Source organism: Coptis chinensis, chromosome 4 (assembly GCF_015680905.1).
Source record: "Coptis chinensis isolate HL-2020 chromosome 4, ASM1568090v1, whole genome shotgun sequence".
Lineage (NCBI taxonomy): Eukaryota > Viridiplantae > Streptophyta > Magnoliopsida > Ranunculales > Ranunculaceae > Coptis > Coptis chinensis.
This window is the reverse complement of record NC_141459.1, coordinates 8,521,686-8,540,193: the sequence shown is the minus strand read 5'-3', so window position 1 is coordinate 8,540,193 and position 18,508 is coordinate 8,521,686. Positions and strand designations below refer to the sequence as shown.

Sequence of the window (18,508 nt, the reverse complement as noted above, 5' to 3'; positions counted from 1 at the left end):
GGGAGTAATATCCTCATTAAGGAATATTGCACACGCGCGAAGCATAAGCGAATTCAGGACATCGACCTCCAAGACCGATCTGTGAGCAGCTCCCTTCATGTAGGTGGTACGATTAAGCTTGTTCAAGGATATCTCAGGACGAATAAATGGCTGGAGACAGAACGCCTCAGATAAAAACACCACCAGGTGTAATCATTACCAAAATCTTACTTGTACTTCCCACCACCGGGAAATAGGGACTACCGCACCAACTTCCAATCAGCACACGACTTCTACTAAAACCAGCCCAACACACATTCACAATCTCCACCCTACATATGTACAATAGGATACACGTGTCTCAAGGATCAACACTCCTTTAGGCCTATAAATACCACCTACTTGAACTACGTGAGACCGGATTCTTCTCTCCCTTAAGAATAAAGAGAAGATATGTACGCAGCTCGCTCAGGAGCGAACTCGGTATTTCCAAAACCCAAACCCATCCTCCTCTCTTCCATTGTATGTAAAGAAGAACCAAAACTCTCCTTTACAATACCAACTGCATCAAATCTTTCTTCATTCAGTTATAATGACAATTTACGGAATACTCGTTTTGTAATTCAAAAATAAGGCCAACTAAGTTTTGTACACAGTCGCAAATAATAATACTGACGCTTCATTGTATGTTCATAAACCTTTTAATGGAGAATATGTACTGGACTCATTCAACGGGCGACACGAAGGATTGTTTTCGGTGGAGTACCCACACTAGAAGAGGCCAAAGAAAAGTGACTTCTGAACTAAAAGATGCACTGGAAATGTAATTCTGTGTGTTTACTTGGTTTTAATATGATTATTTTATTACCTTAGAAAATTTATGGATTTTGTTTAACATGAACATACCGGGGTATATTTTCCATCGGTAAAGCTATAGGTTGGGTGAAAGCATCAGCGGTTGTTCAAGAACACGGGCAAAGGTATTGAAGGCGATCGCATGCCTATGTTACTAAATATGGTGTTGTATTGCGAAACATGCTTGTCGGGGCATTTTTTACTCTTGAGAGAAAGTTTTGAGGCTCAGGTTCAATCTTTATTTTCATTTCAATTAATGTAACAATTTCATTGACTTAATAGCTTTAACCAAAAGAACATTGAGTACCATGATCTATTTTCTTATTAAGGGTTGCGATTCTAATTGCCTTATATTAGTTTGGCCATGAGTTGCGCATTGTCTAACTTTAAACAAAGATTATTAGGGGCTAGGCTTCTTTGCTGTGATGGTTTTTATAGTTAGGTATTAATCTTCATGTATGCCTGGAATTTGTAAAATGAATTGCATGAGAAAGTAAAATACATGTGATACCTTGCTTCTAGTAGTTTGACCTCTCTAATACAGGGGAACTGTTCCGGCCCCCACAAATGTGGCCCAATAAAAGCCCAATTCAATATAAAGTCCATTCTACAAAAAAAGTCCACGCTCAGAGCCCATGCTCAGAGCTTTGCTACAAAAAAGCCCATGCTCAGAGCTTTGCTACAAAAAGCCCACTTTCGAGCCATTATCTTATCTACAAAAAGCCCACGCTTAGAGCTTTGCTACAAAAAAGCCCTTTCGAGCCCATGCTCAGAGCTTATCTATAAAAAGCCCACGCTCAAAGCCCATGCTACAAAAAAGCCCACGCTAAGAGCCCATGCTCAGAACTTTGCTACAAAAAAGCCCACGCTAAGAGCCCATGCTCAGAGCTTATCTACAAAAAGCCCACGCTCAAAGCCCATGCTACAAAAAAGCCCACGCTCAGAGCTTATCTACAAAAAGCCCATGCTCAAAACCTACATACCTACACGTAAAATCAATATCAATTGCACACATGTTTTGCGAGTCAAACAACTTTTACCAACTTCATCCCCGGTGACGGTTCTCGCCCGGTTCTCCAACTTCATCCACGAAACGGTTGTCGCCCGGTTCTCTAACTTCATCCCACGAGTTGGCGAGTTCTCCCCGTTCTCAACTTCAACCCACGGTGGACAGTTCTCCGCCCGGTTCTCAACTTCATCCCACGGTGACAGTTCTCCGCTTAGTTCTCAACTTCAACCCACGGTGACGGTTCTCATGAAGTTCTCAACTTCATCCTTCATGATAGTTTTCCACCAGTTCTCCAACTTCATCCCACGAGACTTCATCCCATGATTGGACAGTTCTCCCGCCATTTCTCCAACTTCATCCCACAATTGGAATATTGGGGAATGAGGAAGTAACTATCACCAATCCAACCTATAAAATCGAACATTCATCATTTTTCCAGAACTACACAATCGAGACTTGATCCCAAGCAATATCTTTGGGTACGTAGGCAACTTCAAAATCGAAGTCCAGTCTCATCTTTCCCCAATCACCATCTCCTTCACCATCTCCAAAAAACATTACTTCCAACCCTCGGTGGTGTGGTTTTGGCAAATCTTTTTGAAACATATTTGGCGCCGTCTGTGCTCCTACCCCAACCACAAAACAAAAGTTACGTCAATGGCTTCTCGAAAAACAAACAACGGTGAAAGTATCCCTTTTACCGCACAAGTTCAATGGCTTCTCGAAAAACAAACAAACAGCTGGGAATTCACTTTCCAAGTCCAATGGTCCTCGGCCATCTGCGACTGAGAGAGTGGATATTCATGTATCTGATCCATCAACTCAGGTAGACTCTCGTCTCCGACAATTGGAGAGCAAGAATAACAATCAAGAAAGCAATTTGCGTCAACTTTCGAAGATGATTCGGGATCCACGGCAAAAGTGTTTGGGATCGTTTGAACAATGAAGCATCTGTCAAAGACTCGAAAGTACAAACTCCGCACTAAGAGAAACCATGCGATTAAACTTTAAAGGTTTAGCGGCGCAAACAAAATGTGCAACGCCGAAAGCCTACACTTTCCAGTGTAATCATAAGCGAATCCACAAACTCCTCTGCCGACCTTGATGCCGACCACCCTGTCAGGGATCACCAACTCACAAAAGATCTCATGATGAAAACCGGTTTTACCGATTCGAACCGTACTAAGGGAGATCGGCAAAATATTCATATAGGTCGGCAAGATAGACTACCCAACCAACGAAAAACCAATGAAGTTCCTACCCCAAGCTCTAGAAGGGGTAGGCAAGCCACTGCAAGTCCTCGTCGCAACAGCAGTATACGCCGATCTCGACAGCAGCACTATTCACCAAGCAATTCCAGTTCACAACCTAGTCGCTCAAGTTGTAGTCCCAATCCAAGAGCTCATTGTCGGCCAAAGTATGTTGACAATGGTAGCCATGGAGATAGAGACTCACTTGCATCAGGTCAAGAAAATGGTTGTGACAGTCCAGCACTACGTCCGTATTCTCCCGATGTTCACCATAGGAGACGAAGGAACCGAACTCCTCTACTGGCTTGGTCACCTTCACCTACATGGATGGGTCGACAAGAACTCACTCCACCTCCTCCGAAGAAATCTTGGCCAAAACGTCCACAGTTCGGTCGTGACCATCGTCAAGAGAATGTTCCATTTTCTAGAATGACGTCTACACGAAATGATCTTGGCGTCGTTAATGATAAGGAGTCACAAGAAAATAAAATCTGAAATCTAAGCTATCGAGAGTGGTATCGATTCTCCTTCTCTCTCGAATCAAACAACCTGTTCATCACAAGGACTTCAAGCGGCGAATTGAAAAGTATGATGAGATTGATGGAAATCCTTTGATGCATCTTGTTAATTCAGAAACAAGATGATCTTATGGACTTTCGACGATGCTCTTCTTTGCAAGTTATTTCCGTCCACACTCATTGGAATTGAGTCGATGAGATGGTTTAACATGCTTCGAAAGATCCATCCACAATTTTATTGATCGGCTTACAAGTTTGCGAGCATTTTTCGTCCATATTGGAAAGAACGAAACATATTGATTCTCTATTCAGTAATAAACAACAAAAAAATAAGAAAAGCTCGGTAAGTTTGTTCGCGAGATTTCGAAGCGGTTGTTGAAATCCGGATGCATCGATATTCTTGTCATTTATGCCTTCAAGGAAGACATTAATTATGATAGGGGCGACATTTACAACTCTATTGTAAAAGGCGTCCCAACAACTCGATTATGAACTTTTTTCGAACTCAACCGGTTTATTCGAGTTGAAGATGATGCATCGCACGAGTTCCACGAGATAGGGATCGAATAAGCAAGCCGAGGAGCGAGTCAAAAACCGAAGTTTCAACAAACAACCCGATCAAAAGTCCAAGAGTGATGGTAGGCCACAACAATGGAGCGACAAAGAACAAAAGAAACTTCCATAGTTAAAGCTTACCCCTCTCAACGAAGCGGCTGTTATCTATGAGAAGATTAAGGGAAAGAATATCTTATCTCCACCTTTTCCTCTCTCCAAAGATACCAAGGCTGCGTGACAAATCCTGTGGTGCAAATTTCCACGATGATTTTGGTCATGAAATTGAACAATGCCGATCTCTAAAGGGGGTAGAATCAAGGTTTGATCGAGAAGGGTATGCTCGGGATTATGTCTTTGGGTAAAAGCGAAACAAGCTTTAATCGTTACGCACACAATGTAATCAAAGTCGGTCATGCGAGTTGATTCAATGTCTAACACCCAAAGACAAGAATTTCAATCACTCCAAGATCATCGATCTCGGCCGCCACTATGTTTATAGTGGATATGATTTTCTCCATGGAATGGGTAATGAAACTTATGAGGAAGGACCTCTCTGTTGACCCGACAATGACACGATAGGAGTGCACCATCCTCATTATGATGCCGTTATAATACAAGATTTTGTTGGAATTCATCGCGGTGAGAAAATCATGATCGATCTGGTAGTTTGGCAAGTGTGATATACAAGCGTTGTTACAAAGGACTCAACCTCCCCGAGAAAATGATAGTTCCCGATCCAAATCCTATCATTGGCTTTGATGGGACAGCAGCAACATCAGTTGGTAGATACTCTCTTCCAGTGACATTAATGAACAAGAAAGTTACAATTGATTTTCTTCTCTTGGATTGTAACTCCTCCTACAATGTCATTCTGGGAAGAGATTGGATTCACTCAATGGGAGCTGTCGTTTCTACTTTCCATCAGGCTATCAAGTTCTGGTGTGATGGTAGGGTATGCAAAGTTTGAAGTGATCAGATAGCAGCTTTGAAGTGCCATGAGTCTATACTCGAAGATTATAAAGATTCAAAATCAAGGGTAACACCATCCTAAATGTCGATTGGAAAAAGTAGCAATTACAGAATTCCATTGGTTGGGTAAACGCTATGGAGCAGCGTTTAGGTGGCCCCCCGACCATCGACAGACTCCTCGAAGTACAGATCGGCAACAAGGAAGAATAAACCACTTTTATTTCTGCGGAAATTTCCAAGAAGGAACAGGACAATCTCATTGAGCTTTTGAAGAAAAATTACCGCGTGTTTTGCGTGGGCCGGTCGAACAAATGCTTGGGATTGATCCTTCACTTGCATGTCACAGCTGGATATCGACAAAACACAAAAGCCGGTCGTCGAAGCCTCGCCCGAATGGCTCCCGATCGAAAGCTCAAAGTGAAAGAAGAGATCGGCAAACTTCTAAGTGTTAATTTTATTAGGCACGTACTATATCCGAAATGGATATCAAATGTAGTTGATCCCTAAGAAAAATGGGAAACTTAGAATCGTGTTGATTTTATCGATGTCAATAAAAATGTCCCATTCACCCGTATCCCTTGCCTCTCGTATTTCTGAAATGGTTGATGCCACTTCAGGGGTTTAAGCAATTTCTTTTATGGATGCCTCAATGGGATTTTATCAAATTGCATTAGCCGAAGATGAACAAGAACTTACAACTTTCATAACATACCAAGGCTTATTTTGCTATAAGGTAATGCCTTTCGGTCTAAAAAATGCACTGACAACATATCAGAAATTCATTAATACATAATTTTCAGACTTCTTAGGCAAGTTTATGGAAGCTTATATTGACGATATGGTCATCAAGTCGCATGAAGAGTCATCACACCTTCATCACTTGCAAAAATATTTTGATCGGCTGATGCATATTCGAATGCGTCTAAATCCATCAAAATGAGCATTTGGATTAGCATCGGGAAAATTTCTTGGATATCTTATGACCAAACGAGGCATTGAAGCTAACCTTGATCAAATCCGTGCAATTACTAAAATGTCCTCGCCAAAAACCAAGAAGCATATCCAGCAACTTACGGGTAGGAGGATAGCTTTGGGTAGATTTATCTCAAAATATTGGATCGGCTCCACCCTTTTTCCAAGCCATTAAGGGATCCCCAAAATGGACGGATGAGTGTGATGTAGCTTTTCAGAAAATGAAAGAATACTTTTAATACGACCACCAATTCTTGCTAGTCCGACCATAGGACAAACAATTGGCATCTATTTGGCAAACATCGAGAAATAGGCTGTGAATGCGCGTCTTATTCATTGATGATGAAAATGAACAACCAATTTTCTTCATAAGTAAGACCCTTACGACTCGAAACAAGGTATTCACAAATTGAGAAAATAGCTCTCTCACTGTGTCCATAGTGCCGCGAAGATTGAAGCCTTATTTTCAAGGGCGTATCATCAATGTCTACACTTGAATACCCCTTGAGAAAAGTTCTTGAAATGCTGATTCGAGCGATTAGCGAGAATGGGAAACATATTTGAGTGCCTATGAAATTATCTACAAAGCCCGATCATCCGAGAAAGGCCACGCTTGATGGCATCACTTATGGCGATTTTTCTGTCGATGACATACCGACCATGGAAGAAGCGGTTTGTGAACCTTCTCCTAATCCACAACAAGGATCGGCCGATCCATCCACAAGTGCCGACCCCTACTTTATGGACTATACACACAGACGGTTCTAAGAACAAATCAGGTTCAGGCCTTGGTTGTGTTTTGATCCGACCTGATGGCGAGAAAATTGAAAAATCTGTTTGCCTCGGATTTTGCGTATCAAACAATGAAGCTGAATATGAAGCGGTTCTTTATGCAATGCGACGGCACTTGACACGGGGCGACAAAAATCGAAGTTATTCAGCGACTTCAAAGCTTGTTCGAATCAATTTGGCGGATCTTTTGTTGCTTTCGAAATGATAGGATGGCTGCATATGTCCAAAAAATGCATGAGCTATCCATTCATTTCAAATCCATTGCTGTTCACCAGCGCTCTCGCAATGATAATCGTCATGTCGATGCCGTAGCCTATCTCGCATGATTGATGTTAACAATGAAAGAAAAATCTATATTGATTTCCAACCTTTTCCAAGCATAACTGTCATAAAAGAACATGTTCAAAATTTATATATTGCTCATCTATGCTATTTCCAGACGACATCTCGGAAATTCGAATTCGAGTAAGTCAATGCCGTAACAACAAGGAAAAAAAAAAGAGAAGAGCTAGCTCAATCGGCCCGGCACAAGTTGAGAATCTCACTCGGAGGAAGCAGCTCAAGAAGATTTAGGCGACCATCAAGGTTTGGCCGATCATCGTGTTGAGAGTGATTCTCCACCCACATGATGATGGAAGCCAAATCAATGTTGATATGGAAAATGAGTCCCATGAAGCAAATAATTCTCGGAAATTACCACATTTGGATCTCCAATCTATCGGCGGTGACATTTCACGGATGATTGGAGACCTATTTATTTAGAATTTCTACAACATGGAACTCTACTTGAGGATTCGTCGCTTTCCTACAAAATTAAGAGAGATGCCTGGAAATTTGTCATAATTCCAAATTCTAAAGGAAATCTCCTACTTTATAGGAAAGCAAATAATTTCAGTCCTCTTTTCAGATGTCTTTCCAAAGATCAAGGTCATCTAGTTCTCGAAGAGATACACTCCGGACTTTGTGGAAACCATTCTGGGGGACGTAGTCTTGCACATAAAGCCATGACTCAAGGATACTAGTGGCCTAGCATGCAAAGACACTCAACAGAATTTGCCCAAAAATGTATACCATGTCAAAAACATGCAAATATGGGCAAACTTCCAGGAACGGAACTCCACCCAATTCTAAACCCTTGGCCTTTTGCGAAATGGGGCTTGGATATTGTGGGACCCCTACCAAGGGCTCCTGGAAGTGTACGATTTTTATTGGTTCATTGATTATTTCACTAAATGGGTAGAAGCTCAACCGCTTGTCAACATCTCAGCAACAGATGTACGGCGTTTCTTATGGAAAGACATCGTTTGTCGCTTTGGAATTCCATCTAACATCGTCTCTAACAACGGTAAACAATTTGATGCGGAAGAAATTCACAAATTTTGCGCCTCACTAAAAATTCAGCATAATTTTTCCGCTCCATATTATCCACAAGCAAATGGACAAGCGAAGCAACTAATAAGGCGATTCTCGACTTTGAAGAAGAAGCTTAATGAAGCAAAAAGGAAATTGGGTTAAAGAGTTGCCAGCCGGTGCTTTGGGCTTATCGCACCACTCCAAAGCATTCTACCAATCTTTCCCCTTTCAATCTAGCTTATGGCATGGATCTTTCCTCCTCCCGACCGAATTAATTGCACCAACTACAAGGACGAAGCGGTACAAACCGGTAACAATGATCTTTGCTCTAACTTTGGTGGCGTGCTCAATTGATAAAACTTCGAGAAGAAGTTTTACAATGTCTAATAAAATATCGGCGACCATGAAAGCGCCAAATATGATAGAAAGCTTTGCCTCAAGAGTTTTGAACGGAAGATTGGGTACTTAGCCGCAAAAGCGAAGCTCATTAAACAGGGAAGGCTGTCGAGGAAGAATTGGGAAGGACCGTTCATTATTGATAGACCAGCATCCAAATGGTCTTATTTCCTTCGTCGAATCATCGGAGAAAAATTTGCCAAGCCATGGAATGCTTTTCATTTGAAAAAGTTTTATCGTTGAATGTTTGTTTTTCATTCATTGTAATCATTTTATAATTCAATAAAATTCGATCCATCTTTCGTTTTAACTAGAGATCAAATATCCCAAATTTTATTATCATTACACTATGGGGGCGGCGACACCCCAGATTTCATTATGTTATCATTACACTATGGGGGCGGCGACACCCCAGATTTTATTATGTTATCATTACACTATGGGGGCGGCGACTCCCCAAATTTCATTATGTTATCATTACACTAGGGGGCGGCGACACCCCAAATTTCAATACGTTATCATTAAACTATGGGGGCAGCGACACCCCAAATTTAATTATGTTATCATTACACTATGGGGGCAACGACACTCCAAATTTAATTATGTTATCATTACACTTTGGGGGCGGCGACACCCCAAATTTAATTATGTTATCATTACACTTTGGGGGGGGGGTGACACCCCAAATTTCATTACGTTATCTTTATATATATATTATAGCTCTATCATCTTCAATTGAGGAAGCGTTTTTAGAGTGTCCACGTGTCATGACTAATTAAGAAAAAGTATGAGATAAAATAGGAAACAAATATTTATTTTTATCCTTATATATATATATATTATAGTTATACCCTTATAGAGATTCCAATTTTTTATAAACTCTATTACTAAATATAAAAAAGTAGAATATAAATAAGGAAACAATCCCATCAATAGTTTCACAGACTCTTCAACTTTTCCTAAACACTATAGCTAATTACGAAAAAACTATCATATCTAGAATTTCACTGAATCTCCAACTTTTTCTAAACAATATAGCTAATTCTTAAATATATATATATATATATATATATATATATATATATATATATATATATATATATATATATATGAGAAAAAACTAAATTGTTAAAAACAATAACTTCCAATCAAAAAGCGATTTTCCTAAAACCTTTTCGATTTGATGTGTCATCCACAATGAGATTTAAACATTTATTCATAGTCAAGGATTCCAAAATCACTATTAGACCACAATAATTATGACATATTCCAATTAAATTTATAAATTTAAATTTTTTATATAATTATATATATTTATATATATATATATATATATAACGAGATTAGGTTAAAGTGGACATTGGGCTTAAATAAATTATATACCAAACCAAAACAAATTACATGTGGAAAATTAAATTATACAAAAATAATATCACAAAATATATAATAGAAAATGAAAAAAAAAAATGGCAAAATAATAATGACAAATATTGTAAAACATATATAATCTTGAATGAAACTAACGTCAAAAGAACAATTAATGGGGAACAAAAACTGGATGCAAATGCATCGAACTAACCTCAAATAATATTTAGCAGGAATCGGGGCGGATGCAAATGCAAGCATTAAACTAATCTTAAAAAGTAATTAATAAAAAATCGGAATATGGATACAATTGCATTAAACTAACCTCAAAGAATAATTAACGGTAAATAAAAACTTGGATGCAAATACATCAAACTAATATAAAAAAATAATTGTTGGGAAATTGGAAACTGGATGCAAATGCATTGAACTAACCCTCAAAGATTAAATTAATGGGAAATCGAAAATTGAATGCAATTGCATTGAACTAACCTCAAAAATAAATTAATTATAAATTGGAAACATGATGCAAATGCGTGTAACTAATCTTAAAGAATAATTAACGGAAAATCGGAAACTGGATGCAACTGCACTGACCTAATCTTAAAAAATAAACTGGATGCAAATGTATTGAACTAACCTCAAGAAATAATTAACGGGAAATTAGAAACTTGATCCAAATTCAGTGAATTAACCTCAAACAATAATTAACGGGAAATCGAAAACTATATGCAAATGCAACCTTATCAAATAATAAACGAGAAATCGGAAACTGTATGCAAATGCATTAAACTAATCTCACAGAATAATTAACGGGAAATCAGAAACTGGATACAAATGCATTGAGCTGACCTCAAAGAACAATTAACAAGGAATTAGAAATTGGATGCAAATGTATTGAACTAACTGCAAAGAATAATTAACGATAAATCGAAAACTAGATGCAACTGCATTGAACTAACCTAAAAAAAATAACGGGAATCGAAAATTGGATTCAACTGCATTGAACTAACCTCAAAATATAAATAACGGAAAATCAGAAACTGAATGCAAATGCATTGAACTAACCTCAAAACATAGTTGGATTATATGTTGTGAGAATGTCTCAATAAGTATAGTTTTGCATTTAGAATTGTGTTTATCTTTTCTCTTTCCGTATGATTGGTAACTCCTTGCTATTCAAGTAGTGTCAATATATATGAATTTCGTCTTATTAGGCAATCTCACAAAATTTCAATCAAACTTCTATTATTAAACAACAAAATGAAGTTGGAAAGTTTTATCAAATGTGAGTTTTTTTTTAATGGAGAGTGAGGTTTTCACGTTATAAGAAATTTGGATGAGTGATTAATATAATATTAATATATAATAGTTATGCATATTTGCAAATATTTTTTTAGAATAATTAATATAACAATATCCGTTCATAGATAATCTTTGCAGATTCCACATAGTGAGTCATGCATAATTTAAAGAATAATTAACGGGAAATCGGAAACTAAATAATCTTTGGTGATCCAACATAGTAAATTAAATATAATTATTTTTTATGTCATGTTTGCAAGGACACTACAAATGGATTAGTAGAAGAATTGGTATTACACACCACATTGGATAATTAAAAGGAAATCGAAAACTGGATTCAAATACATAACTGAGCTCAAAGAGTAATTAATGGGAAATTGAAAATTTTATGCAAATGCAATAAACTAAACTCAAAAAGTAATTAACTAGAAATCGGAAACTGGATGCAATTGCATTAAACTAACGTCATAGAATAACTAACGGAAAATTAGAAATTGGATGCAAATCCTTGAGAAATATTTAATGGGAAATCGTAAACGGTATGCAAATACATCAAACAAACCTCAAATAATAATTAATGGGAAACCAGAAACTAGATGCAAATGCATTGAACTAAACTCAAAAAATAATTAACAGAAAATCAAAAACTGAATGCAACTGCATTGAACTAACCTCATAGAATAATTGGTGGGAAATCAGAAACTAAATGCAAATATGCATTGAAATATCCTCAAAGAATAGTTAACGGGAAATCAGAAACTGGATGTAATTGCATCGAACTAACCTCAAAGCATAAATAATAAATTAGATGCAAATGCATTGAACTAACCTCAAGAAATAATTAACGGGAAATCGGAAACTTGATGCAAATTCATTGAAATAAGCTCAAACAATAATTAATTGGGAATCGGGAACTAGATGCAAATGCAATCTTATCAAATAATAAACGAGAAATCGGAAAATGGATGCAAATGCATTAAACTAATCTCACAGAATAATTAACTAGAAATCAGAAACTGGATGCAAATGCATTGAACTGACCTTAAAGAACAATTAACATGAAATTGAAAATTGGATGCAAATGTATTGAAATAACCGCAAGTAATAATTAACGAGAAATCGGAAACTAGATGCAATTACATTGAACTAACCTTAAAAAATAAATAATGGGAATTGGAAATGGGATGCAACTGCATTCAACTAACCTTAAAATATAAATAACGGAAAATCAGAAACTGGATGCAGATGTATTGAACTAATCTCAAAGAGTAATTAATGGGAGATTGGAACCTGGATGCAAATGCATTGAACTAATCTCAAAGACTAATTAATGAAACATAAAAAACTGGATGCAACTGTACTAAATTAACCTTAATGAATAACTAACGAGAAATTATAAAGTGGATGCAATTTAACTGAACTAACTTCAAATAATAATTAATGGAAAATCGGAAACTTGATGGAACTGCATTGAACTAACATCAAAGAATAATTAATGAGAAATTAGAAATTGAATGCAATGTACTACATTGAACTAACCTCAAAGAATAATTAATGGAAAATCAGAAACTTGATGCAAATGCATTGAACTAATAACCCTAAAACATATTTGTATTATATGTAGGGAGAATAAATGTCTCGACAAATATAGTTTTGCATTTTAAGAAGTGTTTATCATATTTTTTTTATTATTATGATTAAGAATGTTATGCTATTCAAGTAGCTTCAATATTATCTTCGTCACATTGGGCATTCTCACAAAACTTCAATCAAACTTCTATTATTAAACCTAACAACAAAAAGAAGTCAATGAGTTTTATCAATGTTTGATACTTTCTTTTTATAGAGAGTGGTGCAAAAAATTTGAATGACTAATTAATATAATTTTCATATCTCATAGCTATGCATAATTGCTAATATTTTTTACAATAATTTAATATAACGACACTCGTTCGTAGGACGGGGTCGAAAGCTAGTCATTATATTATGGGGGGCGACTCCCCAATTACGTTATCCTTAATACTTATATCTATTTTGCCGACCTACCTCAAGGCCAGATTACCCAATTCTTATATATTTTGACCGACCTATTCTGATTACCAATCTAATAAAAAATAGATAAAAACCAAATATCATGAATACAGTGGAAAAAATAAACATAATCGAGAAAGAAAAAACCGTAACCTAACCTCACATCATCATAACAATAAAAAACAAAAACTTCACTCAAGAAGTTGTGGCATAATGCTATCCTCCACTGGAACTGGAACACCTAATAGATCCGACGGAAATACATCTTCCAACTTCCTATAACACATAGTATAATAATCTGACAGCTACTGCAATTTTTTCCGTTTTTTAGAATCTCTTGATTTCCAAAGTCCAACACTTGCCGATGCTTCACGCAACAACGCCCCATATTTCTTAGTTTCAATTGCATGCTTCTCAATTATATCATCCTTTTCTTCACACCCTACTCTAAAATTTTCCACCCTCTCATGATATTCATCTAACTCCTTCTTCAAAAATACATTCTCTTCCAATAGTACCTTGTAGTCTCCTTTAATCCCCTCAGCCTTGCAAACTCGTTTTGCCAATTCCAATTTCTCACATTTTAAAATCGCAACTTCATCACTCAAAACCTTCTGCTCCTTGAGAACAACAATTTCTTGATTCTGTTTCGACAATTCAGCTTTCATGATATTCATTTTCATCTCATAGTCATGCAAAACTACTTCATTTCTCATAAGTACCCCTCTCAAATGTTCATTCTCCTTAAAGATGAGCTCTCTCTCATTCCAAATATTTCTCAATCTCGCATATTCACTGGTTTTAATCTTATAATTTTCTTTTGCTTCTAAGATTTCTTTAGCACAATCCCCAAGCTTCGACGCCTAATAGATAAAAATAATGTGTTACTCAAAAAAAAAAAAAAAAAACACACACACACACACACACACACAAAATTACCTCTGCAAGCTTTGAATTCAGCATATTAACGGTTTTTCCAAAATCTACACTTCGTTGATAATCCAAACACAATAACTCTGGATCTGAAATATTAGACAAAAGGATTTAAAATAATAATATATAATAATCAGTAAATACTATTTAAATAGTTATTCAACATCTAACCTTCAATTGTCAAGGCTTGCACGTCTGGAGTGATGAGCATAGGTGTTGTAGAACTACCGCTCATCCCTGGCTACAACGAAGAAGGTACAGTTGAGCCAACAATGATGTCGGTACTAACAACGGTGAGACACTTACGTTGACACACACGCATCGGTGTCGCCAGAAGTCGGCAATCCAAAGCATTTGTACCAACAATCGTTGACATACGTTAACATACCGCATCGGTATTAACAACCGAAGTCGGCAATCCAAAGACTAGTGCAAACAGCGGTTGATACTAAACTTCGACACACCAAAGAATGGTGCCATCGGCGAGAGTTGCTACACCAAAGATTGGTGCCAACAGCAGTGTTGGAACTCCAATACTACTCCCACCAAAAAGAGTTGGCACTCCAAAATTGATCTTGACAACAGAAGTTGAACCCATTGTATCTCCACCATCGTCAACTTTTTCCATCTACATTACCAAAAGAACCATTAAACAATCAATAGCGAATATTATTCTAAATCACAAAACAAGATCAACACTAACATCAAGTCCGGATATCTTTGTTAGTCATCGCTTCCCCAATCGATATCATCATCATCATCAATATCAAGCACATCGGTAGTTTTATGTACGGGGGAAGACAAAAAACATCACAATGAAACATCATTCCAAAACATATTATAGGTATTACATATATGATATTTTAAAATAAATATTATATCGTGCAGTTCTCGACTCTCAATCCCTTCCTCAATTTTACTTGAGTTATCCCGATTTTCTTTTCATTCTTTTTGGACGTACATTACTTTTTCTTCTTTCTAATATTTTCTTGTCCACTATCCTCAGAGTCATCTCCTTCTACTTCTTCGTCATCTTCACTGCTATCATCCACAATAATATTCTTTCTCTTTTTTGAGCCACAGTAAGGTGCTAATTCCCTAGGCTCATTCAGCAGTTCAATTTCTATATCATGATAATAATCTACTATATCGTCAGGAAACGAAAGATCATAGACATCTGCATTATGGCTAAACAAACTAACAAATTTCTTTTTTATCATCTCATTTGCTAAACACCGATTTATTTGGAAACTTGAAAAATCCAAAAAAAAAAAAAAAAAAAAAAAAAAAAAACAAGATAATCAAAATGTGATGCTAACTATTTAAAATTAAAATTATAAGAATATTAAGTTAATATCTTACCTTATATTGTTAGGATAATCAATATCTTCGAACCTCCAATTGCCTTTAATCTTAAAACCATACAATTTCGCATTCTTGTAGTTCGAAGGCATCCCATAAAACCGATAATTCTGGTTGTGATGGTTATGATATCCCAACGCATAACTTTTAGAAGAGGCCTTGTTTTCTGCGACATACTCTTTTGATAAACCTTACAAATTCTCGCTACACTGGCAAATATAGCCCAATGGCCAGGAGATAATTGTAAGCTTCATCAAGTATTTAACAGTTGATCGTTAGGCTCATCTACACGTTGTGGGTTAGTTAGATGCATAGATCCTTGATGGTGGATTGATCTTGTTGTGATTCTGCAACACGTTTGACAGTTAGGTCGAGTAGACGTGAGTTGACTTGTTTGGAAGTGTTTTTGTATTCAATCTTAAGCAGTTCAGCTGACTATGGATATTTATATGTATGTCTACCATTTATACTCTGTACTTAAATGCAGTAAAATTGTTTCAGATGATCTTAGACATATACCTAGCGAGCAGCTCAATAATGAGGCCTTTTCGTATTATTCAGTAGTCTAATTGGTCCTTAGCAATCTCTGTATATCATGCAGAGCGCTGTTGCTTCAGTTGTCTCTGATGAAAATGTTTGGAATGCTGTTATACAAAATGAGAAGGTTAAGGAGTTTCTGAAGTTACAGAAGTCAGGTAAAACTTCTTTCGATCTTCTATATCGTCATATTATTCCTTCTTCTCACTTAAATCATCCTATTATAATGCCTTACCTGCAACCTCTGTCGTTCTTCAGCGGGCCCTCTTTCTCCTGACGTGGATATGGTTGTAAAGGATCCCTTTAAAAATAGTGAAAGCCATGGTGATTATAACTACTTGAAGAACTCTGTTGATGAAGCCAACACAAATGACTCCGCAGGTTTTGGAAACGTGATTCTAGAGATTTTCGACAAACTTAGGCTTACAATTACAGAGATGCTGAAAAGTTTGTGTGAGTTATTTGAAAATCTCGTAAGCCGCTCAGCACAAGGAGGCAACTCTCTAAATGCCGACCGAAACATAGGAACCACAATCATGGCACTGGGAGTGCTAGCACTTACGGTGGTTGTGCTGAAGCGTGGCGAGACTGTGTTTGCAATCCAACATATGGATCAACCAAACGTGAAGTATGTCAATCTCTTTCTTAAAACTGCTCCACTAAATAGCTGATGACACCTCCAAGGCGAGTTTTGTATAGTTATGATTGCATAGGTTTTGGTTGCTCCCTGACCAGATGAGATGTAATATTTTAATTCCTGTTTTTTTTGCATGTGTAGTATAGAGATTGTATATCCCCGATGTTTTGTAATATTGTTAATTAATCAAGACTTTCTTTGAACTGATCCTCAATAAAGGGATTATTGATTGCATATTTCGTGGTCTGAACGTGATTGAAATATGAGTATGTAAATCCTTATTTTCTCCAGTCGTCACTCTTCATTCAGTAATGTTGATTAAGATTCTTTAGTATATAGTAGTCTGTAACCAGAATTTCTTCTGAAATGATGTTGTGAGAAATGGTATTAATCTTCGTGCTCACTTGAACAAAAGAGGATGGGAGTTTTATTTTTATTTTTATAGTTTTATTTTTATGCTGCTATTGCCCTTTTCCTTTCCTGAGTTACCGTTCTCATATCCTACCAATTCAGTACAAACCTGGAGCTTACCTAGACCGCCACTCTGATTATTTACCCGTGAATCTTCTTTTCATCAGTCATTTATTTCACTTGGTCCAGAAATTACAGTATGAATGTCCTTCACTGGTTGTACTGACAATATCGTCTGCCACCTTACATACTTTTGTCTGTTTAATCGTTGAGCTAATCCTGATATGAGATAAAATTGGCTGTCTTCTTAGGGGTCTTTGTCTTGCTAGCTTGCATGGAAAGGAACTTCTGAGATGTTCCAGAAACAAAAAACATAATATAATCTCTTGAGTTTCCATTCGAAAGCAGGGCTGCACAGTACAAGCCAGATAAAATATTCTTCAATTTTTCATTCTAACCAGCTTTTCAAGTATCTGACTATATTAATCATGTATTTGTACTGTTTATTAGGTTGAAAATATATCGTTTAAGTTGCTTCATATGGAGGAAGATTGGCAATCTAAAGAGATGGTTACTGATGAAAGTATCTTCGAGCACCTTAAAACTACTAACATTGAAAAGTTCTAAGGAAGTGACAGCAAACTCGACTTTACGAGATATTTGCTTGAGAATGCCAACATCTTGGAGGAAATGAAGATCGGATGCTCAAACCAAGATCATGAATATGTCGAGAGTCAATTGTAGATTATGGCTAAGTTGTTGACAGTCGCCCGAGTTTCTCCCTGAGCAAGAATCTTCCTCTCCTAAATTGATACCAGTTATTTGATAGGTGTGTGGTATGTCTTTATCATTGACCAAGCATATCCGGCCACTTTTAATTTTATGCTCAAGTTTGTACTAAGAGTATACATTGTCTCTAAATAAGTTATTGCTCCTTCTGCCTTTCAATTATATCGACCCTGTAAGGTTTAGGTTAAAGTTGTGACCTTTACTTTGTTAGGCATTCCTTACTCTCTGAATTTCCACCTCAAAATTTACCCCGAACACTCCTAGTAATCGAACTATACTAACTTGAGAGCAGTATTCTGAAGCTGGTTACCTCTGCATCCACTTTGCTGCTTTAAAACAAAGGATAAGATATGCACTGGTGTTGCGTGTCAGAAAGCAGCCTGGCCATTTTTAAGTGGGAAGGTCCCATTGTTCTATTTCTGCTGATTTGATGTAATAAATATAACTTTATCTGGGTAATGTTTTCCTGCTTTGTAGGTTGTATTCCCAA

At 36.9% G+C, this 18,508-nt stretch overlaps 1 protein-coding gene across 1 annotated transcript; it reads left to right on the top strand.

The window, feature by feature from the left end:
* Nucleotides 1-994: 994 nt before the first annotated feature.
* On the top strand, nucleotides 995-18,470 carry LOC147501669 (uncharacterized). The gene is made up of 4 exons (XM_086604366.1): nucleotides 995-1,063; nucleotides 16,246-16,339; nucleotides 16,440-16,809; nucleotides 17,740-18,470. Exons 1-4 carry the CDS (start codon nucleotides 995-997, stop codon nucleotides 17,921-17,923), a joined length of 717 nt encoding a protein of 238 aa, XP_086460492.1. The 3' UTR covers nucleotides 17,924-18,470.
* The last annotated feature ends 38 nt before the right edge of the window (nucleotides 18,471-18,508 follow it).